Source organism: Chiloscyllium plagiosum, chromosome 1 (assembly GCF_004010195.1).
Source record: "Chiloscyllium plagiosum isolate BGI_BamShark_2017 chromosome 1, ASM401019v2, whole genome shotgun sequence".
Classification (NCBI taxonomy): domain Eukaryota; kingdom Metazoa; phylum Chordata; class Chondrichthyes; order Orectolobiformes; family Hemiscylliidae; genus Chiloscyllium; species Chiloscyllium plagiosum.
In genome coordinates this window covers 59,636,227-59,662,293 of record NC_057710.1, presented here as the reverse complement: position 1 = coordinate 59,662,293, position 26,067 = coordinate 59,636,227, and the positions used below count along the sequence as shown (strand labels likewise).

Sequence of the window (26,067 nt, the reverse complement as noted above, 5' to 3'; positions counted from 1 at the left end):
GCTTTTCTGGTTGCCCACTTTCGCTCCACTCTCCCCTTTTACAGCAACTCACTTCTTATCTTGAAAACAAAAATCCACTGGAGATCACAGTGGGTCAGGCAGCATCCATGGAGAGCAAGCTAACATTTCAACTCAAGACATTAGCTTGCTCTCTCTCCACCGATGATGCTTGACCCACTGTGATCTCCAGCATATGTTGCAGATACCGGCATCTGCAGTAATTCACCCCTTGTCTTGCCTGATCGACTGTCAACCCTGGTCTCACTTTAGCAGTCTCTCTTCCCCCAACAGACTCTTGATCCCATTAACTTTGCCCAGTTTACTGGCATCTCCACCTTTGTTCACCACCACTACTAACCTGCTTGCTTCTCCTCTGATCTCAGACTGTTTCCTCACTTGCAGTATCACACACCAGGGAGAAGCAATCTGTGTGTACGGGTGAGTTTTTTTTGATTGGTTGCCAAATGATTCATTTCTCTCAAATGTTTGTGGATTTTGGTTGTGAATTTTCTCACTGTCCTCATGTATTTTGAATGCTGGTCTTTATATTTTTAAGTGAGTGAGAAGGCAAACTAAAGGGATTTCATTGGAATATTGGAAAAAAAATCCAAAGAATTGGGTGGTGCTAACATTTTCCAGAAGTATAGACAGGGTGCTAGATGAGGAGATTACAGGGGTGGAATAGAAGTATAAAAGAATGTGTTGTACTCATTTTAAAAGTAGGAAACAACACACACAGAATGAGAACAGTTAGTATTTACAGACATTGTCCAACGTTGACGAGTTAGGAACTGTGTAAGGTGATCGAGGGAACAGTTACAAGGTTCATGGAATAGATGAGTTTGAGTGCATTTGGTGTAGGGATAAAGGAGAGAGGAGTTGTAATTTTTGAGGTAGGAGTACTCTCTGAGGCTAGAAGTGCTGGAGAAAATTGAGACCACTGAATACATAGCCTCAATTTTGGAGTTGCATTACTGCCTTTCAACTGACATTAGGTATGAAACTTTTGCAAGGGGAATAGGATTGGAAGGTGTGTTTTGCAGTCAAGAATATTAGTTGGAGGAATAGAAGATATTGGAGTAAAATAATGGAATAGGCTTAAAAAGTTATGTTTTCATGACTACAGCATGCTGCAAAGTACTTTACAAGATATTAAATATTTTTATGTTTAGGGAAAGTACGACAGCCAATTTGCACCCAGTTTCACAAACAGTAGTGTGATCAGTGAACAGATTCATTTTTTGATTGATGGACTGCATTCAAGTATCAAAGCAGTTAGTATTGTCAAATCTCCGGATGGAGTGTTGCATGAACCCACGCAGAAGTGAGAATGCCACCTCCACAGCATAATTTGATCTTGCTGCTGTCTCATTCATTTGCTGCTGAAACCATTGTCCAGACTTTGCTACCACTAAACCAAACAATTTCAGCATTCTCTGGGCCAGGCTTTTACATCCTCTGGAAACTTGATCTGCAACCATAGCCTAATTTGCACCAAGTGCCACTACGGCCTAGGTGCTTGCTGACTTGTTCCCTGTCTGGCAATACCTAAGTTTTTAAATTTTGCTTTTCCCATAGCCATGTCCTTTCCTCTGTTTTTAACCCTCTCCGACATTGAAGAGATCTCTGCACTTTTCCAATTCTGGCATCTTGGATATGTCTAATTTTAATCACTCTGGGATTGGTGGCTTCATCTTCAACTGTCTGGGTCCTAAGCTCTGAAATTACTTTTATAAACCTATATACCTCTTGTGCCATCTTTTAAGATAATCCTCAAATTTTCAGTCAAGCATTTGATCGTTAGCCCTAATATTTGCTCTGTGGCCCAGTCTTAATTTTGTTTGATAACATTCTGGTGAAGTGCCTTTGGAATTTTTACTATGTTCCATGAGCTGTATAATCTGAAGTTATTGCCATAAAAAGTGATTTAGGAAAGGAGAGAGAAGTGATTCTTTGCTTGAATTAAAAACATTAATTGAGCAAATGGAATCAATATTTCAAGACCAAGTCATTGTTTGCAATTTTGCAACTCTAAAGACTGAGGTAAATTTAATCTGCCTGTCAATTTCAGAGCAAAATTGACTAAGCAAGGGCCACAAGTGATATAACCATTTGTAGTGTACAGTTGTCTTAATCCCACAGGACCAGAGGGTTGCTCTTGTGGAGAGAGATGACTGGTGGTTGTTTAACCTGAGGATCACCACCCCTCAGGACGGAGCAAAGTTGAGAAGGTGGGGCCCTCATGGTAACCTCAGCCAGTGCGGGAATTGAAACCATGCTGTTGGCATTGCTCTGCATTACAAACCAGTCATCCCAATTAACCGAACCCAGTATGAGATTAAAACAGATTCAAACAGACCCTTCAGTCCAACTTGTTCATACTGACCAGATATCCTAAATTAATCTAGTCCCATTTGCCAGAACTTGGCCCAAATCCCTCTAAACCCTTCCTATTCATATACCCATGCAGATGCCTTTTAAATGTTTTAATTGTCCCAGCCTCCTCTGGCAGCTCATTCCATGCACTGCAGCACACTCTGCATGAAAAAGGCCCCTGAGGTCCCTCTTAAATCTTTCTCCTCTCACCCTAAACCTGTGCCTTCTAGTTCAGGACTACCCCACCCCAGGGGAAAGACTTTGTCTATTTACCCTGTCCATGCTCCTCATGATTTTAAAAACCTCTATAAGGTCCACAAACATCCTTCCTATACGAGAGAGACCAGAATTGCACACACAATATTCCAAAAATCTTATGCATTTCTCAGAGAACAGCATCTTTATACTGATGGAGAATATGCATAAGGAAAATATTCCTGAGGATCAGACTGAATTCTTTCTAAGTACACAATAGTCTTCAATCTTCACCTAATTGATTCAACATTTTATATAACTTGTGAATAAGTGTTGCTGTTAATTTTCTAAAGTAAGCACTGTTTATGAGTTTTATATTTTCTCTTTCAGACGTTGGAGTTTCTTAACCTCATGTCCAAGTTCAGAGAAATGGGTTTTGCACGGGGTGATATTAAGGAAGTTCTTGTTGTTCATAACAATGACCAGGAAAAAGCTCTGGAAGACTTAATGACCCGTGCAGGAACTAGCTGAAGGCAACCCTTGTTCTATCTCAGTCTGATTGAGAGAACAGAAAGGAAAAATAAAACCATCCCACGTATGATTCAGTTTCCAGCTCTGTTTATACAAGCATGGCTGTACTTTTCTTTACTTTTGGACTTTTTTTGTGAATGACAGGTCAGGGTAGGGGGTGGGTGATGGTGGCAGCAGGAGAGTGATCCATCATTCAAGAAAATCTCTTGCTTTGTAGGAAAGAGTAAGATGAAAACAAACTAAGTACAAGGTGACAATAGTAGCAGTCTTAATATATTGACTCATTAAGTGATCACAGGAGGCTGTTGTAACATGGCTGAATTATACTTCATTCATCTTCCTCAAACTGTGGCTTGATGAGAGAGCAGTTGAATTCATTTTGTTTTACTTTTCTCTTGTTCCCCCAACCAATAATAATTATGTGCATCTTCCATTCTTGCACAGAAATTTGATTCAGTATATTGCAAAGCTGGATAATAATTTTCCAAGGTTAAAGCTGCTTTATGTCCTCTGTCAAAAGCTACATTTACTGGACTGTAGGCTATTGTAAAATTGTATTTGAATTAAGTAACCTATAGTGCAATAGGAATTATTAGACTGGCCCAGTCTATCATCTGTCACTGGCTGGATAGTATCACCATCTATGCATTTTGTTTAGAAAACACAATGGGAAGTCAAAACTCTCAATCCTAACAGACAAATAAGGACAAAAGGAAACCCGGCATTGATCTACGCTCCATCCCTGTATGGGTCTCTTTCACATGGATTCCCTTATAGGAAATCTATTCATGGACTCTTAGAAGAATTGCAGCGTGAGGTGAAATTCTCATATACTTAAGCACTTTCTTTAAATTGTCTTGTTGCCACTGCACTTATTTCATTTACACTGTTGTCGAATGTTACATTATGTCTTCCTCACTGCTGTAGTTCTGGAGTGTTTCTTTACTAGTAATCTTCAATAGCAACAGATTATTTTTCTTTTAATTTTAGAACAGATGTTGCATTATTCTATGTAATATTTCACAAACCTTCAACCATCAGAAGCTTTACTGAATCTTGAAAGTTGCTTAAAAGTTTGATTCTGCAAAACAGGTACTAATAAAACCTTAAAAATATATTTGTCTTTTTGATTAACATTTTAATTTTATGATTATTCTAACTTCAAATGACTGAACAACTTCAAAATTAATGCAAAATTAAGTTTTTTTGGAATTTTTCACAATGAACTCTAAGATATGATTTTTGACTCACAAATTGGTTGAGTTTTACTAGTGGGGCAGTCCACTCATGGAATATAATTTCTAACTTCAGTTCTTAAAATATATTAGTTGATCTCCTGTTGTGTTTACATGAGGAATCCAGTCTTCAGGTGAAATGGAGTGATGTGTGAGGAATATTAGGAGAAAGTGAGTACTGTAGATGCTGGAGATCAGAGTCACACTCTTGACTCTGATGTGTGAGGAATGACTGGAACAAATGTGTAAATATAATTCAGATTCCATTTTAAAGTCATATTCCATGCTTTTTATATATTTCTAATAGAAGTACCGTATATTCCTATTTACAATGGCAACTGCCTGTATAAAATGACCATGCTGAAATGACATCCTAGTACTGTTGCTGCAGCATTTCAGTTGATGGAAATGTGTAATTAATACAAGTGTATCAAGTTTACACAAGTACTGGTAGTTCCGAACGTAAATTTGAATATAAGAATTTCTAATGAAAAACGTTGACAGATGAAATGTAGATATAATTTATATTTTATGCATCATGCATTAACAATTATTACTTATAAAGAGTTCAAGTTAAATAAATAAAAAGATAATCGGTTTTTGTGGACTTTCCACTTCTAATGGAGTGGGACAATGACAAGCAAGTTCTTGCCACATTCTGCAAGTTTTATTTGTTTGATATATTTTCAAAAGAAAATAATTTGTCATTGTATCTGCTCCCTAGAAGATATTTTGACTGCTCTTCATACCAACCTTGCAAAATCCTTTATGCAAATACAGCTTATCCAAAAATCTGTAACCCATATCTTCCTAATCAATGCATCTCATTGAGCCATAAATTCTAATCTTACTGGGTTCCTGCCTCCTAATTCAACAAAGTAAAAATCTTAACTCATTTACTAATTATTCCACTGTCTTTTCTTGCATCCTCTTTCATAATGGGCTCTGCTCGTCTTCTGACTCTGAGCTGCTGTACAAGTATTGTTCATTTGGTGGCAGAACTTTCAGATAGTTTGAGCATCTCAAACTTTATTTCTACATAAACATTATCTCTTCAACATCTAGCTGTTTTGCTGTTGCCTTCAGCCACCTCTCCTAAACAGCATGGTCCACACCTCTCTGCCATGTTGGGAGTCCAATGCATTGTTGTTAACGCAAACCAATAGTAAAAAAAGTTTCCATATCCATGAAATGTGAATGTTGGAAGTAAATCATGGCTGACAGAAAAGTTAAATATTGTAAATTTTTAAAGTTAAAACATTTGTTTTGCAGACACATGAAGTTGATGATGCATTCAATGATGGAATTCCAATTTGAACTAATTATTATCTGAATTAAAGATAATAATTGGAGAAAATTTGTTTTCTTGTTACAATCCAGTAGAGACTGAAAACAAAATTTTAAGATATTTGAATTTCCAGTAACTGACAAAGCATCACATGACAAGATTAAGGTTTGAGACCTTCTGTAACAAACATTCAACACTGACTAAATGTCATTCAGTCACATTAAGCTTTCAACTACAGAAAAGATTACTCAGAACTGTTAAAGAACGGAAAATCCCCCTCTATGATCAACTCAGAGGTCACTTCGTGCTTTAGTGCAAAATTATCCTCAGCTCCAACATAAATTCTAATCCCCAAACTAACTTTAATCGTGAGCACTAAGCTGGAGGTTTCATGTAGCCAAATGTGCATGAATTATCTTGCCCCACTTAAATCCTTTCAGATATAATCTCTTTCATCAGTGCAAGGCTCCCATCTGGATTCCGTGCAGTATACAGTTGAGAATGGCCACCTCTGTCTGTGGTCTCTCAGGTTCTTGCTGACTAACCAATGAAGTTGAAAGGTATCTTAAGAAACCTTTACGACAATATTATAATGGCTTGCTGTTGCCTCTGCCCATCTCTGTGGCAATGTGGATCATACTAGCCTTATATTCAGGTAATGTCAATTAACTATCTTATACATTTCTAACCCCATTCTATTTTGGAGTTAAACAGAGTGTAAAATATAACCATTAATGAAACCAGACATTCCTAATGCCTCCCTGTGATATTCAGAGGCGAAACTTTATTTGCCCTGAAGGACCACTACTCTGGCCATGTCTTTGGTTGTGAATATTTTGTACCTTCTTCCCAATAAATCCACCCAGGCTCACTATTTGAGTTGTAATCAAGATACTACAAAGGCTTGATGTTAAGCAGGATTCTGAATCTTTGGAATTCCTGAACTTAAAAAGTTCTGGAGGTTCAGTTACTATGTCCGTTACAGAGATTGATAGGAGTTCTAGGTATTAAAGTCATCAAAGCATGTAAGTAATGCAGAAAAGTGGTGTTCAGGTAGAAGATAAACAACAGTCCACTTGAATACGAGAGTAGGTTTGGTGTCAAATGGCCTACTCCTGCTATTTGAAGTAAGTCACATGACCCCTTTCACGACTTCTATAACCTTGAATTAGACAGACAGTTCCAAATCATCATCTGTACATATATGTAATGGGAGATGGATTACAATGTTCCAAAAGCTGCAAGCTGTATTGTCTAAGCAAGGTCAAATTAAACAGAAATTGCTGGAGAAACTCAGCAGGTTTGGCAGCATCTGCAGAGAGGAAACAGTTAATGTTTCAAGTCCAGTATCCCTTCTTTAGAACTTAGAAGGTTCAGTACAAGTTTAGCATAACCTAACATTTCAAATCTATTGCTCCAAAGATAAAACTAGTGTTTGTTTTAATGGCCTTGCTAATCTGTATTGCAACTTTAGTGATTGATGTATTTTAATGGAGGTCCCTGTTTGTCTACCCTACATTGGCTTGCACCTATCAAGTAATAAATGACCTTCCTCTTCTTCCTATCAAATGGGCTACCTCATATTTATCTATATTAACCTTCACTTACTAGTTAATAAACTTGAAGAATGGGTAAATAATGTTCTCCAACAATTTGTTGCAGACCTCCTCAGTATTGACTAATCACTTCTCCCCACTCTTTATCACTTCCTCACCCCCATTTAGTGATATATAAAAAATTAGATATTAGAACATAGAACATAACGGTGCTGTACAGGCCTTTAGGCCCTTGATGTTGCACTGCCCTGTGAAACCAATTTAAGCCCATCTAACCCACACTATTCCATTCTCATCCATATGTCTATCCAATGACCATTTAAATGGCCATAAAGTTGGCGAGTCTACAACTGTTGCAGGCAATGCATTCCACGCCTTTATTAGTATCTGAGTAAAGAAACTACCTCTGACTTTTGTAATAGATCTATCACCCCTCAATTCGAAGCTATGCCCTCTCGTGCTAGCCATTACCATCCTCAGAAAAAGGCTCTCACTGTCACCCAATCTAACCCTCTGATTATCTTATATAGAACATAGAACAATACCGCGCAGAACAGGCCTTTCAGCCCTCGATGTTGCGCCAATTTGTGAACTATTCTCAGCTCATCCCCCTACACTATCCCATCATCATCTATGTGCTTATCCAAGTTTTGTTTAAATCTCCCTAATGTGGCTGAGTTATCTACATTGGCAGGGAGGGCATTCCACACCCTTACCACTCTGAGTAAAGAACCTGCCTCTGATATCTGTCTTAAATCTATCACTCCTCAATTTGTAGTTATGCCCCTCGTACAAGCTGATATCATCATCCTAGGAAAAAGACTTTCACTGTCTACCCTATCTAATCTTCTGATCATTTTGTATGTCTCTTTCAAATCCCCTCTTCACCACCTTCTTTCCACTGTAAACAGACCCAAGCCTCTCAGCCTTTCCTCATAAGACCTTCCCTCCAGACTAGGCAACATCCTGGTAAATCTCCTCTGCACCTTTTCCAATGCTTCCACATCCTTCCCGGAATATGGCTACCAGAACTGTATACAATATTCCAAGTGCGGCCGCACTAGCGTTTTGTATGGTTGCAGCATGATATTACGGCTCCGGAACTCGATCCCTCTACAATGAAACCTAACATACTGTATGCCTTCTTAACAGTACTATCAACCTGGGTAGCAACTCTCAAGGATCTGTGGACATGGACTCCAAGATCCCTCTGCACATCCACACGACCAAGAATCTTTCCATTGAGGCAGTACTCTGCCTTACTGTTATTCTTCCCAAAGTGCATCACCACACATTTCGCTGCATTGAACTTAATTTGCCATCTCTTAGCCCAATTCTGCAGTTTATCAAAGTCCCCCTGCAACCTGTAACATTCTTCCACATTGTCCATTACTCCACCGACTTTAGTGTCATCTGCAAATTTACTCATCCATCCACCTATGTCTGCGTCTAAGTCATTTATTGAAATGACAAACAGCAGTGGTCCAAAACAGATCCTTGTGGCACACCACTGGACTCCAAGCTGAATATTTTCCATCAACCACCACTCGCTACCTTCTTTCAGAAAGCCAGTTTCTAATGCAAACTGCTAAATCACCCTCAATTCCATGCCTCTGCACTTTTACCAACAGCCTACCATATGCAACCTTATCAAAGGCTTTACTGAAGTCCATGTATACCACATCAATTGCCCTACCCTCATCTACGTGCTTGGTCACCTGCTCAAAATACTCAGAGGTTTGTGAGACACGACCTGCCCTTGACGAAACTATGTTGACTATCTAAAATGAAATTGTTGCTTGCTAGATGATTATAAATCTTATCTCATATAATCTTTTCCAAAACCTTTCCTACAACAGAAGACTCATTGGTCTATAATTACCTGGGTCATCTCTACTGCCCTTCTTGAACAAGGGCACAACATTTATCTCAATGAAGTCACCTCTCAACCTTCTGACGAAAACAGCCTCAAGTCTCTCAACCTTTGCTCATAAGACCTTCCTTCCATACCAGGCAACATCCTTGTAAATCTCCTCTGATCCCTTTCCAAAGCTTCCACATTCTTCTTATAAGGCGGTGACCAGAACTGCACAGAGATTTCTCTGCTCATTTACACTACCAAGAACTTTACTATTCACCCAGAACTCTGTATTCCTGTTACTCCTTCCACTTTTCTGCATTAAACTCCATTTGCCACCTCTCAGCTCAGCTCTGCAGCTTATTTATGTCAATCTGTAACCTACAACATCCTTCGGCACTATCCACAATTGTACCTATCTTAATGTCGTCCGCAAATTTACTAACCCATCCTTCCACACCCTCATCCAGGTCATTTATAAAAATGACGAACAGCAGTGGATCCAAAACAGATCTTTGAGGTATACCACTAGTAACTGAACTCTAGGATGAACGTTTCCCATCAACCATCACCCTCTTCTTCTTTCAGCTGTCTTCTTTCAGCTAGCCAATTTCTGATCCAAACTGATAAATCGCCCACAGTCCCATGCCTCCATATTTTGTGTAGTAGCCTACCATGGAGAACCTTACCAAATGCTTTACTGAAATCCATATACACTGCATCAATCACTTTACCGTCATCCACCTGTTTGGTCACCTTCTCAAAGAACTCAATAAGGTTTGTGAGGCATGACCTACCTTTCACAAAACTATGCTGACTATTCCTAATCAACTTATTCCTATCGAGATGATTACAAATCCTATCTCTTATTACCTTTTCCAACACTTTACCCACAACCGAGGTAAGGCTCACTGGTCTATAATTATGATTTTGATTCTAAAGTCATTGAGGTAACTTATGAGTTGCAGTTGTCTCAGTTGACCCGAATGAACACACTTTCTGATATGTTATTTTTAATATACACCCTTACCATGTTTTGTTTTGTTTTGAAACCAGCTAACAATCTAATTTGTCACTATCCCTTGTGGTCTAATGTTGAATTAAGCTTTTGTTAAAATACTCCATATTAATGTGACAGAAATAAGTGAGTCTGTGCTAGATTTGTAGAGCTAATGGGCCAATAATGCATCCAAATGAATGAAACAAAATTAGCATAGTAGTTTCATTGTTCTAATAGCTCAAGCTTTGTGTTGGTAGCAACATGAAGTGAGGTACTTTATTTGTGATCTGAGGCAATAAAACTTCTGTAGATTACAAATTTCATAAAATATCATAATTTAATCATGCATTTCTTGAGCTGACAAAATTTAAGTGGGTTAGAAATGTTTGTTAAGCTGAGGATGTTGCCAAAGGGACCCTATAATTGGCATTACTTGAATAAAATATTGAAACAGAAAATAGGAGTAGGCCATTCAGCTCTTTAAGTCTTCTCTGCCATTCAATATGATTGTCAAACTTCATACACTTTTTCCTGTTTTCTCCACTTTGATTCCTTTACCCCTAAGAACTATATCTATCACCTCTTGAAAACATTCTATTCCTGTGGCAGAATTCCATATGCTCACCACACTTTGGGTGAAGAATTTTTTTCTCATCTGAATCCTAAATGGCCGACCCCATATCCTTGTGCTATGACTCTGAGTGCTGTACTCCCCTGTCATTGGGAGCATCCTTTCTCTGCTTACCACATCTGGTCTTGTTATAGAAATCTATAAAATTCAAACGGTCCTCTTCATTCATCTAAATTCCAGTGAACACAGACTTAAATGATTCAGTCTGTCTTCACACTTCAATCCTGCCATCCCAGTCTAGAAAATCTTTGTTTTACTCACTCTGTTTCCAGAACATCCTTCCTCAGGTAAAGAAGCCAAAGTGTACCAGTTATAGCAACACATCCCTGCTCCTGTTCAAATCATCTTGCCTTGAAGGCCAACATATTACTTGCCTCTCTCAGCACCTCCATGCTTATTCATCTACAACGACATCCAGGTTTGTTTTCCTCTCTTTTTCCTTATCTCATGCCTGTCAGACAATAAATTTGCCTTTCTGTTTTTACTACCAAAGTGGATAAACTCAATTTATCCACATTACATTTCATCTGCCATATATTTACCCACTCCCTAAACCTGTCCAAATCACAGTGAAGCATCTCTGCATCCTCTTCTTAGCTTACCTCCCACTAAGCTTTGTGTCATGTGCAAACCTGGAGATGTTGTATTTAAATTTAGTGTACAAGATGATTAGGGGGTTAGATAGGGTCGACAGTATGAACCTTTTCCCGCGTATTGAGTCGGGTATTACAAGGGGGCATAGCTTTAAATTAAGGGGGGGTAGATATAAGACTGATGTTAGGGGTAGGTTCTTCACTCAGCGAGTTGTTAGTTCATGGAATGCCCTGCCAGTAACAGTGGTGGACTCTCCCTCTTTATGGGCATTTAAGAGGGCATTGGATAGGTATATGGAGGATAGTGGGTTAGTGTAGTTTAGGTGGGCTTGGATCGGCGCAACATCGAGGGCCCAAGGGCCTGTACTGCGCTGTATTCTTCTATGTTCTATGTTCTATGTTCTATGTAATTCCTTCATCCAAGTATGTATATTGAGAGAAGCTGCGGTTAAAACATTGATCCCTGCAGTATACCACTTGTTACTGCCTGCCATTTAGAAAAGATCTGTTTATGCTTATTTTGTTTCCTATCTGTCAACCTCTATCCAGGTCAGTATACTACTCTAAATCTCATGTGCTTTAATTTTATATTCCATTTCTTCAAATAAGGCAGTATAAAAATTCTTCTGAAAGTCCAAGTAAACTACATCTGCCTCATCAAACCTCCAAGTTACATCCTTGAAAAATTCAAGCAGATTTGTCAGGCCTGATTACTTTTGTAAATCCATGGAGTCTCTGTCTGGTCCTGTCACTGTTTTCCAAGTACCCTACTATTATAATGGACTGTTGCATTCTCCCCACTACTGATATCAGGTTAACCATCCTATAATTTCTCTCTACGTTTTAAAAAAGAAAGTTTAATTAGCTACCCTCTAATGTTAGAAGGTGACCATCCATTATTTATAGGGCCACTTCTTTAAGTACCCCGGGATGTAATTATTAGGCCCTGGGGATTTAATCAGCCTCTAATCTCGTCAGTTTCCCCAACATCATTTCTCTACTAATACTGATTTCCTTCAGTTCCTCCCTATCATTGAACCCTAAATTTCCCAACATTTTTAGGATTTTATTGTGCCCTCCTTTTTTGTAAAGACAGAAGTATGTATTTAATTGGTTTGCCATCTTTTTGTTTCCCCGTTATAACGTGCCCTCTTTCTGATTGTTTCTGACATTTTTCTTCATGTCACAATGAGTTTGCATATTCCCCACAAGCTTACCCTGTTTTCCCCCTCTTAAATCAATTCCTTTAACCTCCTTTGTGGACATCTAAATTGTTCCCAGTCCTCAGCTCTGCTGCTCTTCTTAACCAATTTGTATGCCCTTTCCTTGGATCTAATTTCCCTTGCTGGCTGTGGTTGGGTCACCTTTCCCATTTCCTTTTTGTGCCTGACTGGAATTAAAGGAACAATTACTGCAGTTCCTCCATGCACTGTTGATTCTTGCCATTGCCCATTCACCTTCATCCCTTTAAATAAAATTCTCCACCTTATCATAGCAGGCTCATGCCTCATACCATTGTAGTCCTATATTTACTTTCAGGAACATGGTCTCAGCATCAAGCATATTACTCTCCATCTTAATAAAGAATTCTATCATATTATGTTTGCTTTTCCCGAGGGCTCTCGCACAGCTAGATTGCCAATTATTTCCTTTTTCATACACAAATGCTAGTCTAGGATGACCTGATGTCTCGTTGGCTCCTCAAATTATTGATCCAGAAAACTATCTTGTATACATCCAGAAATTTCTCTGTGGTATTGTTATTGATTTGCCTAATCTATATACTTATTAAAGTTGCCTATAATAACAGCTATACCTTTGTTACTTTCAACTCAATTGTCTTCCCCAATATTGCCACTACTGATGGGCGATATATAAAATCCCATTACCATTTTCTGTCCCTTGTTTCCAAGCTCTACCAATGTAGATTCCACTTCACTGAAACCAAAATCCTTCCTCACTATTGCGTTAATTTCATCTTAACCAGCAATGCTACCTCACATCATTTTTTTTGTCTGTCCTTCCTAATAGCTCAATACCCCTGGTTATTCAGTTCCCATCCCCTAGTCACATGTAACCACATTGCCACAACTCCATATTATATGAATTTATATCTATTTGTGCAATTAATTCATCCACTCTATTGTCAGCATTGAAACACAAGGCCTTAACAATTGTCTTTTTAACATTTTTAGTCCCTATTTTCATTATTTTACACTTGGGCCCTGTTTTATTCTTGCCCTTGAATTCTCAATCACTTTTCTTATTCCCATTGTCTTACATTTTTGCCCTTGTACCCCACTCGTCTATCTCCCTATATAGCCCCCAGCCATTTTAATTTAAACACTCCCCTGGTATGTGAGTTCCAGATGTAACTTCCAGCTTGTAACAGTCTAACCTCCACAGAGCCAGTCTAAATTTCCCACTAACCTGAAATGTTTCTCCTCCAGCCCTGTACCCCCCATTTACAAGCACCAATATAGCATTTGCCAGATCAGTACAAATCATTCCAGCTGTACCACTTTGCTAAATGCAGCAATTTATAAACCTAATATCAGGAACTAGCAATTCAACTCTTCCACCCTCCTGACATTGTTAATTTATGGTTGATCATTCACTCATCATAGCACCATATCTCCACCTTGAAAATTTCAATTGAGGGAAATAATGCAAGTATTCATGTGGGATTAAAGAGGGAAACGTCTCAGCCCTACTTTCCATCTTGTCACCCATCTTCCCCTATTCCCTAAGCTGTCTCTCCCACCAATGCCCAACATTTTCAAGTCTCCTTATTGCCTCTGAGGCCTTATCCAGAACACACAGTGGCAGAAGAATCGCCCTATTCCTGAGATTGAGCCACACGTTCATTTCAGAATGTCAATTTCTTTGCCGCCAAGTTTGTTGGGTAGAGATCCTTATTATACAAAAGCCAATTTGAGGTGTGGTGCAGTACAAAAACACTGCCTGATCAAATTTCTAGACAACTATAACATAACTTTATTCACTTTGTAATCCAGCTCCCTTGAGATACAGATCACCATTCTATTAATTAATTTAATTGGCTTTTGTACTAAACTTAAATCTTGTATGGATTCAGGACTCCCAAATCATTTTTGTTCCTTTACAGTACCTGGTTTTTATGTCACTTCAGAAAATACTTATCTTTGATGTCCAAAAACAGTACACTCTAATTTTTATTTTGTAATGTATGACAGTGGGAGCCCTTTACAATTTTTTTCATGTGGCTGTGCGGCTTAGAGGAACATTATCAGCAGTGGTTTCAGCTGGCAGCACTAAGTCACCAGGTTCTAGGTTCAAGTCTTCCTCCAGGACTTGAGTAGAAAAATCAAACCTGTACTATAGTGCAGTATTTGAGAGAGTACTACAACATCTGACGTCTATTAGATGAGGTGCTAAACTGAGACCCCACCTGTCTGCTTGGATGGATGTAAAAGATTCCATGCCACTATTTGGAAGGGTAGTGAATAATCTAGTGTCGTGGCCAAAACCTAACTGAATTTGCATCACAAAAACAGGTATTTATCACATTTCTGTCTGAGTGTTTTGATGAGCAGGAAACAGAGGTTGCATTTCCTATATTACAACAGTGACTGCACTTAGGGGAAAAAAAAACTATGTAGGCTCTTAATTGCTTTTGAATAGCCCAGTGGTCATAGAAAATACTGTATAAACCAAGTCTTTTTGTGAACAATTTCACATTTGGCCATATTGAATTTGTTCTACCCATAGTTCTACCCATTCACTTAACCAGTTTATCTTCCTTTTCAAATTTGTACTGTCCCTCCTAATCAATTCAAGCTGAACTTGTTATTCAACATTCAAAATTTTGTAATTTATAATAATTTGATTTATTGCTGTAAAAAAACTTCTAGCAAGATTCAATAATTTCACATTTATTTGATTTTGATCAGGCTACTGTTAATGGAAGCAGCAACATGGGCTTAATTAACTTATGAGACATCGTTTTTGTTTTGGGAGTCACAGCTCTGTTAGTAGAGTATTAAAAATAAACTTTAGTTATGACTGCTTTTTGAAAAATCAATATGAAAGAATGACAGTTTGATACTTTTGTTTCAGTGTTTCTGATAGAATTTCTTTTTCCAAAAATGGTAATTTTTCTGGTCTAATTGAGGAACTGTGTTGACCATCTGAGGGAGCGAGCTATCAATACAAAGCACTGAAATTATGCAAGGTAGTTCAGTTTCCTTCCTGCCAAATTTAATAATTCACCCAAGTTGAAATACCTTTGAGGTTATTTGTATTCTTTAAACATATTCTAAAAACAAAAATACCAATGCAAATGTTTTTCTAACTTTTGGAAGTGGTACTGAATTTTCACATTATTTATCTGCAGACAATGTTTAAATAAGGCAAACTTATTAAATGAGTTAGCTTTTCTCTACAGTCTTTATTTGAAATACAATTGATTAAATAATTTAGATTTCAACATTAATATGAAAATGTCCAATAAGTTTTCAAACTGAAAAATATTACGTATGAAAAATCAAACTTTATAGTTTCAAATACTTGCAATAAAAATATTGTGAAATAAATGGTACTTACTTCAAATACTTCATACATCCAGTGTATGCCCATATGTAATCTGTAATAAAGTATTCAATTCTTGAAATATCAAGAACTGGTTTAATCCATTATTACCTTTAATCTATTCTTATTTTTAGGAATAACTACCTATGAGCAGGAGTTGAAAATCTTGCCTGAAAGCCAGAGCCTGCAGGAAATACTAAATATCAAAACTGTTTTCTATTATTAACAGGATCAAGTATACACAATTTTTCTTTTGTTGAGATCATTGAAAAATTTTGTGGTTTTTCCACCGTTTGCATTTATTAAATATTTTCATTTCCTCCTTTGGACTCCACTTTAAAATCTTTGGTTACATAGGAATCATCATCGTAACACTGCGTCAGTTTTATTAATGAATGTAAGTTAAAATGAAAATTACATAGATGAAATTGAGAAAATTGCAATAACTTCCCCCATGTGACTCAGCAGCATTATCCGGTGTATAGCGGAGTCACACAAACTGCATATTGTTTGTTGAGGGACAACAAGATCAGGTTTTGATTAATTTAGCCCACCAACCCAATGATACTTATCGCAAAGGCTTTTTTGTGTCTACTAGATTTCTCCAATTTGTGGAATCACATCTGCCCAACGTTCAATAGTTTTCAAGCCATTGCAAAATCCACATAAGTCTCAGTTTTCCTGATATACAGGGTATGCTCTGTTTTGTGACATGTACTTCACAGAACTGTGCCTATAGAATCATAGCCATAGGTCAGCAAAAGCCAAGTATCGAGATAGTAAAATTTTGAAAAGTGTCACAATTGATTTTTTTTTACTCTATACAACAAAGCACTGGTAAGCTTACTGCTGTAGTGTAGCTCGGTCCAGTGTGTCTTTGGAGTACATTCTTGTGGTGTTCCTGGAGTCAAATTGGAAGGATCAGAAGCTGCTGTTACAGATTAACCATCTCCAGTTCAAATAATCAGAATATTGTTCATTATTGAATTCTCTAAACTAATGGATGTTTACATTAGATTGCTGTATCTGGTATACAACTGATTTGGTACCAACTTTCACAAGATAATTAAAAGAATAGGGAGGCCATCTTAAATATCAAGTTCTGCTACGTCAGCATCCAATTGCTTCTGCAGTGATTTTTTAATTTTTCCTATTCTAGTTTGAAGTCGATTCCATATATTTGGCCCAGGAAAAAGTCCCAAAATTAATTCTACACCAATGTTATATTAGTTGAAGATTGTATTTTTAATGGAGTTTCCATATTCACTTTTTCACACGGTCAACTGTCTTGTAAACTTAATATCATCTTTAAGACATTATTCTTTCAAGACTGACAAGCCAAATTTCATTCAACTTATTACTCAATTCTCTAACACAGAAGTAGTCTTATGGCTCTTCACAGTTTTTCAATGGATCCCTCGAGTCTCTGAGCAGAAATGCATATTATACAAAACAGTAATCTGACTAGAATACTAAACATTTTAATCGTGTTACCTTATGACTTGTGTAATAACCATTTGGCTACATAGTTAAACATCCATCATTCAGTGAAATCGGGGATAAACTGGCTTTTGAGGCAGAATGCTCAACTTTTGTTCCAATGTGTCTATTCTGTTGGTTTTGTTTATTACCATTTTAAGTTATTTGGATTTTTGAGTGTTGTGTTTACCACGCCTTTTGTGTCCAAAGCGACGCTGTTTCTCTTGTTCATCCACCAATAAGGATTGATACTAGTTGGTCAAGTCATGCGTGAGCAATAGGAACATTTTCAGAAACAGCAAGCCAGTAAGGCTGAGGCATAGAGAATGGGAGAGGAAAGCAAAGTTGTAAGATTGGAACCCAAAATTGAGGAGATATATAATTTATTTTGTAACACTCATTTAAACATGAACAATTTAAAATTGTGACAGCAGATCAAAAGTAAGCATTGATTCTCAGATTTTGCACCATAACTTACACTAAAGCTAAGGTACAGATGACTTGGTGTTTGAGTTGTTACAAACTGTGCCAGTATGAATTAGGTACTTTTGGATTTGTCCTTGCATGCGCTCAATGCATTTGTTTTTTTGCATCAGGATCTCTTCCAGTTGTGTCATATAATCTTTGAAATCCTGCCAAGAAATTCAAATGATTTGGTCAGGCAATTTGAAATGTTCAAAGTACTTATGTGCAGTATAAATTGCACTTACCTCAATAAGGACTGTCGTGAGGCGAGATGTAGTTTTGACAATCCAAATTTCCCACAGATAATACTTAAAGTTTTGTGGAGCTCATATGATAATATTGATTGTGCCCATGTAAAAGGATGGATCATTGCTATTTAGCAACTTATTGCCAGTTATCTATGATTTTTTTTCAATATCTAATGTTTTCAATATCCAAAGATTTGCTTTCTTGTAGAATTTGGTATCAGACAATTATTCTGTTTACCAAAGTTGAGATCATTCACTTATTATTTATTTTCAGTATTTTTATTTGTCCATGAAACACAGTATCTTGGATTGTATCCCGTAACAAAACATAATATATCACACTGGTAACAATGATATTCACTGGAACTTGAAAATATAAAGGCTTTAAGTGAATAAAAATGATAATTGAGATCAGAAATTCCTTGATAGGTTGCAAATCTTTGGAATTTTCTACCACAGAATGTGAAAATCTGAATATATTCAAGGCTGAGTTGAAGAGATTTTTGATCTCTTAGGGAATCAAATATGTGGGAGTCTGCAGAAAGTGAAGTTGAAGCTCAAGAACTGTAATCACTGAATGCTGGAACCAGTTCAATGGGTCATGTGGCCTACTCCTGCTCCAAAGTCTTGTTTTCTTATGAACATAGGAGCAGAAGTAGGCCATTCAGTACTTAAAGCCTGCTCAGCCATTTCATAAAATCCAGGCTGATTTGTTGTCACATCCTGCCAATCTGAGAAATACCCATTTATGCATATTGTCTTCTGCCAGCTAGCCAGCGAGTCTTCTATCCATAGAGATAGAAAATTGGATCCAGAGTCGGCCATTGAGTATGCTCCACCATTCAATGTGATCATGGCTGACTATCCAGCTCAATACCCTCCACCCAATTTTTCCCAAAGTCTTAAGAACGATACCCATCTCCTGCTTAAAAATATTCAATGTTTTGGCCTCAATTCCTGTGTCAGAATTCCACAGACTTACCCCTCTGAAGACATTTCTTCTCATTTCAGTCCGAAATGGCCTATCCCATATCCTTAAACTGTGATCCCTGGTTCTGGACTCTTCAGTCATCTACCCTGTCTTGTCCTGTTAGAATTTTACAGGTTTCTATAAGGTCTCCTTCATGATTCTAAACTCCAGTGAATACAGAACTAACCAATCCAGTCTCTTTTTATACGTCAGTCCTGCCACCCAAGGAATCACTCTGGTAAACATTCATCATGAAAGGCATGGATAGAGTGAATACACTCAGCCTTTTTCCCAGGGTTGAGGAATCGAGGACATGAGAGCATCAGTTTAAGATTAGATGGGAAAGAATAGAAGGGTACCTGAGAGGCAACTTGTTTTACACAAAGGGTGGTATGCATATGGAATGAGCTGCCAGTGGGCGTGGCTAGGGCAGGTACATTAATAACATTTAAAAGGCATTTGGACAAATGCATGGATAAGAAAAGATATGGGCCAAGTGCAGGGAAATGGGGTTAGCACGGAAGGACATTTTGATCAGCATGGACCAGTTTGGTCCAAAGGGCCTGTCGCTGTGCTGTCTCACTCTCTCACTATGCTCCGCACAAGTGTGGAACAAATTCAAAAAAAACAACATTATTCTTGCAATGCCTCTGCCACTGCATTGCCTTGATTTGGTCCTACTTTCCATGGATTTTCCAACTGAATGTCTCTTTCTCAAATTATACTCTCACTCCTCTTACATCTTCACCTCTACTTCCAAAACAGAAGCAGGAGTCAGCCATACAGCCTGTCAAGATTGCTCCACTACTCAGTGGCTGTATTATTACATCAACTCTACTATTCTGCTGTTCCCATATACACAATCCTTTAGTGGTCAGAGATTTATCCATCTCTCAGTCTTGAATGTACTCAATGACTCAATGTAAGTTAACATGATTAAGATACTAATTTACACAATAACAAAAGTCCCTGCTTGATTGTCATCATATCAACAAACATTCAGTTCCTTCTCGCCTAATAAAAGACGATTACACATAAGAGCAAGTGAGGATTGCAGATGCTGGAGATCAGACTCGAAAAGTGTGGTGCTGGACAAGCACCGCAAGTCAGGCAGCATCCAAGGAGCAGGAGAGTCGATGTTTCAGGCATAAGCCCTTCATCAGTCCTTCCTAATGAAAAGCTTATGCCCGAAACGTTGACTCTCCTCCATGGATGCTGCCTTACCTGCTGTGCTTTTCTATCACCACACTTTTTGACATAAGACACAGGACAGAATTAAGCCATTCGTCCCATGAAATCTGCTCTACCATTTGATTGTGGCTGACTGGGGGCGAAGATACCTAGCTCCTATCTTCTCCTGTAACTGTTGATCCTCATACCAAATAAGAATCTCTCTCTGTTTAAAGATACTCAACGACAAATGTTCCACAGATTAACTACACTCTGGCTGAAGAAGTTCCTCCTCATTCTGGTTCTAACTAAGCATCGTTCAGTCTGAGGCTATGCCCTCAGGTCCTAATCTCTCCTACTAGTGGAAGCATCTTCTCCATCTCCATTTTATTCTGTAAGTTGCAACCAGATTCCCCCTCATCCTTCTAAATTCCATCCAGTACAGACCCAGAGTCCTCAACCACTCCTCATGAAGAGTCCTTCATTCTCAGGATCATTCTTGTAAACCTCGTCTGGACCCCTTCCAAGGCCAGCTCATCCTTCCTAAGATGTGGGGCCCAAATTGCTCACAGTATTCCAAATGTTCCCTGATCAAAAGCCTTGTACAACCTAAGTAGAACATTCCTGCTCTTGTATTCTTGCCCTTTTGAAATGAATGCAAACATTGTATTTGTCTTTCTAACTGCCAATTGAACCTGCATGTTTACCTTGAGAGAATCCTGAACTAGAACTCCCTTATCCATCTCTGCATCAGATTTTTGAAGCCCTTCCCCATGTCGAAAATAGTCTAGGCCTCTATTCCTCCTACCAAAGTTCATAATCGAAATCTTTCCCACATTATATTCCATTTGCTACTTCTTTGCCCACTATCTAGACTGTCCAAGTCTTCTACATACTCCCTGCTTCCTCAACACTACCTCTACCTCCACCTATCTTTAAGTCAGCTTCAAAAATGCTCTTTCTTCCTTCATCCTAATCATTAATGTATAATGTGAATAATTGTGGTCCGAACACAGACACTTGTGGGATTCCACTAGTCACTGGCTGCCATCTTGAAAAGACTCCTTTATCCCTTTCTTCTGCCAGTCAGCCAATCCATGACAGTATCTTGCCCCTAACATGATGGCCTCTTAATTAGCAGCTTTCTGCACATTGTCAAATATCTTCTAGAAATCCAAATAGATCACTTCAACTGGCACAGTAGAAGCAGTTTGTACCATCTACAAAATGCACTGCTGAAATTCATCAAGTGTCCTGAGATAGCACCTTCCAAACCCATAGCACTTCCATCTAGAAGGACCAGGGGAGCAGATACGTGGGAATACCATCATCTGCAAGTTTCCCCCCAAATCACTCACCATCCTAACTGAGAAATATAGATCACTGTCCCTTCACCGTTGCTGAGTGAAACTTCTGAAACTTCCTCTCAAAGATACTGTGGGTTGACCTACAACAAATGAACAGCAACAAGGTGGCAGATCACCACTACCTTAGCCACAGCAACTGAGTATGAGCAAAAAATGCATGCCCAACCGGTGATACCGACTTTCTACAAATTAATTTTAAAAAGTGGAACACAGTCAAATACTTCCTAGAAATCTTAGTACAGTATATCAATGGGTTCTCCTATATCCACAGCATATATAATGTCTCTACAACACTGCTGCCATATTTCAGGAGTTGTGTGTGCCAAGTAATAAGGTAGTGTATCAAAATTGGGGCTGGCAGCATAGGTGGAGAATGACACAGAGTTAACTGTAGGTCTAATATGATTCTACTTCTGAAAAGGTTTCTCTGTCCACAAATGCTGCCAGATCTGTTGAGAGTCTCTAGCTTCTGGAGCCATCTGTTTTTATTTCAGATCTCCAGTAGCCACAGTATTTTACTTTTTTTTTCCCTCAATACTAAATTATTTATTGTCCCTGATTAAGTAAGGTACAATGTCATTTTGCTATACTTTCACATGGGTTTCTTCCGGAAGCAGAATATAATATTACAAACTGAAATTTAAGTCATTTACTTTTAAATTTAACTATTTTTGTCCCCAAACATTTCTTTTGTAACTTTATTAGCCATATACATGCAAACAATATTCCTGATGAAGGGCTTTTACCCGAAACGTCTATTTTCCTGCTCCTCGGATGCTGCCTGAACTGCTGTGCTTTTCCAGCACCACTTTAATCTTTTACCTATATACATGCAAACAATGACCCACAACACCTCTCCTAGTTTGGAATAGACATGCTCATTATCATTTCTGATGTTGAGAGCTAAGTTATGGTTACAAACAGCACAATATCTTGAAGGTAAAGAAAACTCAATGCAACAATTCTCCAATTTATCAGGTACCTTGTAGTATTTTATTTTTATTTGGGTGAAGGGGCGTGGGTAGTACATGGATGAGGATTATGAGTGAGGTGAGTGATAGAGAAGAAAGGGGTGAGATCCCAAATACGTCAGTGTATGAGGGCAAGGTTCTGGGGCTTCATTTCAATAGTTACCAAGGAATTAGAGCAGGTTTTTAATCCTCTAAGTTTTCCTGGGTAATGATAAGGCTTTCCCAGAAATCTCTGCCTTTGAGGGATAATTTTGGAGGGTTCCAGATGTAAAGAAATTGCTAATTGGAAATTTCAATTTCCTCAACAATTCCCTCTGAGTCAGCTGCATCAGAAATTTACCTGTCCTGGTGCACAACTCCATCGTACACTGTACAAACGACAATCCAGCTCGTGAAATTTATAATCCACTATATAATAAATATCTACCTTTTGCGTTGAGGTATTGGGGGGCATTGATTGGTGGGGTGCACAATTAACTTGATTGTTGGTTTGTGATGCAGTGACACCAAGAGCGGGTTCAATTCCCACACCAGAGAATACCGTGAAGGTACCAATCTCAATTTCTCCCCTCACCTGATGCAGTAACTCTCAGGTTAAGCCACTGCCAATCATCTCTCTCCAGACAGCGCTCCTATTATCAAGTAGGATGATGGTAACGATATCTTTACATTATCTTGGCGCTATTTCTGTGACTTTGTAAGCAAATATAATGTCTGAACTTGTGTGACCGGAAGTGACTCTGTTAATAAACCTGCTGCAGAATCCAGGTAGGCTGCAGCTACAGACAGACAGTATGTAATTGACCCAGCAGCTGCAGACAATACAATATACACTCGAATTTGGAACTGAATAAATCAATCTGAATGCCATCCCCAGAACAATCAAAACCTTGATTTGTTTGCCAGACATAGGGGTGCCTCATACCTTATTTGGAGAGGGCTACCTGACCTATGTGCACCTAATACCTCCAGGAATGGATGCCCAGTGACCAGCTTGCCACCAACAGGTCAATGCCTGGTTGGATCCAATGGATCGGGATGATTGATCCCTGAACAATCTATTAGACCCTCACAAAAGGGCTGGAACAATTACGAAGTATAAGAATTGCTGCAACATGCTCCTTAGGAGCAGTGACTCGAAATCAACCACTGTGGAGAGAAGATACCCCTGGGACCTTTGGAAGAAGACAACCAGATGATCATCGCCACCTGGATCGAGTCCAAGATCTACTGTGGTAGTGTATGATCATCCAGAGTTACGTTAAAAGCACAAGACAGTTGATTAGATTTATCGTGTAAATTGTTAGTTTATAATGTATTTTGTTATAGTATTAATTGTTAAGTAAATATTATATTATTATTATTAAGAGTCGACTCTCAGTTTCTTTGCTACATATAAGAGTTAAACACTGTGTGGCAGGCGCAACACTTCAAAGTATTTCAAAAGTGCTGTAAATGTTTTGGCCTGTCTCCCAGTTGCAAAAGGCACTGGATAAGTAAAGGTGAAGGTAAAGTCTTCATAGTCCCAGAGGACCGTACGACCGTTCTAAGACAGCGATGACTGATGGGTGGCTCAAACTCAGGTGAGGGGAGAGGCTGAGAGGGCAGGATCTCCATGGAATGGCATGGTGGCTCAGTGATTATCATTGCTGTCTAACAGCTCCAGGGACCCAGGTTCAATTCCAGCCTTGGGCGACTATCTGTATTGAGTTTGCATATTTCCCTCATGTCTGCACCTCTGTTTCTTCCCACTGTACAAAGATGTGTAGGCTACATGAATTGGTCATGGGAATGCAGGGTTATGGGGATGAGTTTAGGTGGGATGCACTTCGAAGGGTCGGTGTGGACTCAATAGGCCAAATGACATTCTTCCACAGTGTAAGGTTTCCAGGATTCCATGAACCTTAGCCAATGTGGGAAATTGAACTCAGTTTTGGCGTCACTCTACATTACAAAAACTATTTTGGTGAAAAATGTTCCCTGCAGGCAGCTCACTTATCTAGCAGAAGGTAGCATGGTTGTATTACTCATTCGATTGGCTGAACTGATCGTCACACTCAATTTTTCCTTCAAATCCTCCCAATTCCTTCAGGCCTAAGGGGTAGCCAAGGGCAGACACATGGGCCCCAGCTGCCTCTTCGTCAGGTATGTGGAACAGTCCATCTTCCAGAGTTACACCGGCACCATTCCCACCTTTTCTTCCGCTACATCGATGACTGTATCGGCGCCATCTCATCCTCCCATTAGGAGGTTGAACTGTTCATCAATTTCACGAACACCTTCCATGCTGACCTCAACTTCACCTGGACCATCTCGGACACCTCCCTCCCCTTCCCCCAGCAACTGACTCAACATGGACATCTACTTCAAACCACTGACTCCCACAGCTACCTGGACTACACCTTCTCCCAACCCCCCACCCCTGTAAAAACGCTATCTCTTACTCCCAATTCTTCCGCTCCATCTGTTCCCAGGAGGACCAATTCCACTCCAAAACATCCCAGATGGCCTCCTACTTCAAGGATTGCAATTTCCCATCCCACGTGGTTAACAATACATTCCAGCGCATATCTTCCACTTCCCGTACCTCCGCCCTTGAACCCCAACCCTTCAACTGCAACAAGGACAGAACACCCCAGCACTTACCTTTCAGCTCTCCAACCTCCAGATAAAATAAGGCAAAAATGAGGACTGCAGATGCTGGAAACCAGAGTCTAGATTACAGTGGTGCTGGAAAAGCATAGCAGGTCAGGCAGCATCCGAGGAGCAGGATTTTCCTGCTCCTCGGATGCTGCCTGACCTGCTGTGCTTTTCCAGCACCACTATAATCCAGATAAAATAAATCATTCTCTGCCATCTACAGTCAGACTCCAACACCAAAGATATATTTCTCTCCCCACTCCTTTCAACATTCCGCAGAGCACATTCCCTTTGCGACTCCCTCTTTAGGGCCACGCCCCCCCACCAACCCACCCTCCACTCCCGACACCTTCCCTTGCTACCGCAAGAGGTGTAAAACTAGTGCCCACACCTCCCCCCTCACCTCCATCCAAGGCCCCAAAGGATCCTTCCATATCTCGCAGAGATTTTCCTGCACCTCCAAACACCTCATCTACTGTGTCCATTGCTCTTGAAATGGTCTGCTCTATATTTGGGAGATAGGATGCCAACTAATGGAACGTTTCAGAGAACATCTCTAGGACACATGCACTAAACAACCCCACTACCCTGTGGCCCATCACTTCAACACCCCCTCTCACTCCACCAAGGACATGCAAGTCCCGGGCCTCCTCCACCTAGCCACCCAATGACTAGAGGAAGAACACCTCATCTTCTGCCTTGGGACTCTCCAATCACACAGAATCATTGTCGAATTCACCAGTTTCCTCATCCCCCCTCCCCCTACCTTATCCCTGATCCAACCCTCCAACTCAGCACCGCTCTTTTGAACGGTCCTACCTGTCCATCTTCCTTCCCACTTATCCCCTCCACACTGACCATTCACTATCGTCCCCCCATCTTCATCCACCTATCACATTCTGAGTTACCTTCCACCCAGACCCAC

At 39.3% G+C, this 26,067-nt stretch overlaps 2 protein-coding genes across 7 annotated transcripts in view; one reads left to right on the top strand and one right to left on the bottom strand.

The window, feature by feature from the left end:
• The window catches only part of ubap1 (ubiquitin associated protein 1), a 75,497-nt gene extending 71,280 nt beyond the window's left edge, over window positions 1–4,217 (top strand). For 3 of the 4 annotated variants that reach the window (XM_043687529.1, XM_043687521.1, XM_043687518.1), the window contains one exon: window positions 2,962–4,217. In XM_043687529.1, coding sequence (XP_043543464.1) covers window positions 2,962–3,102 — 141 coding nt within the window. In that variant the 3' untranslated portion in view covers window positions 3,103–4,217. Of the gene's footprint in view, window positions 1–402; window positions 469–2,961 lie in introns of those variants that run through there. The other variant, XM_043687535.1, reaches the window with a different exon arrangement.
• A 13,318-nt stretch (window positions 4,218–17,535) lies between these two features.
• The window catches only part of LOC122548705 (kinesin-like protein KIF24), a 125,365-nt gene continuing 116,833 nt past the window's right edge, over window positions 17,536–26,067 (bottom strand). For 2 of the 3 annotated variants that reach the window (XM_043687514.1, XM_043687516.1), the window contains one exon: window positions 17,638–17,943. In XM_043687514.1, coding sequence (XP_043543449.1) covers window positions 17,797–17,943 — 147 coding nt within the window. In that variant the 3' untranslated portion in view covers window positions 17,638–17,796. The other variant, XM_043687515.1, reaches the window with a different exon arrangement.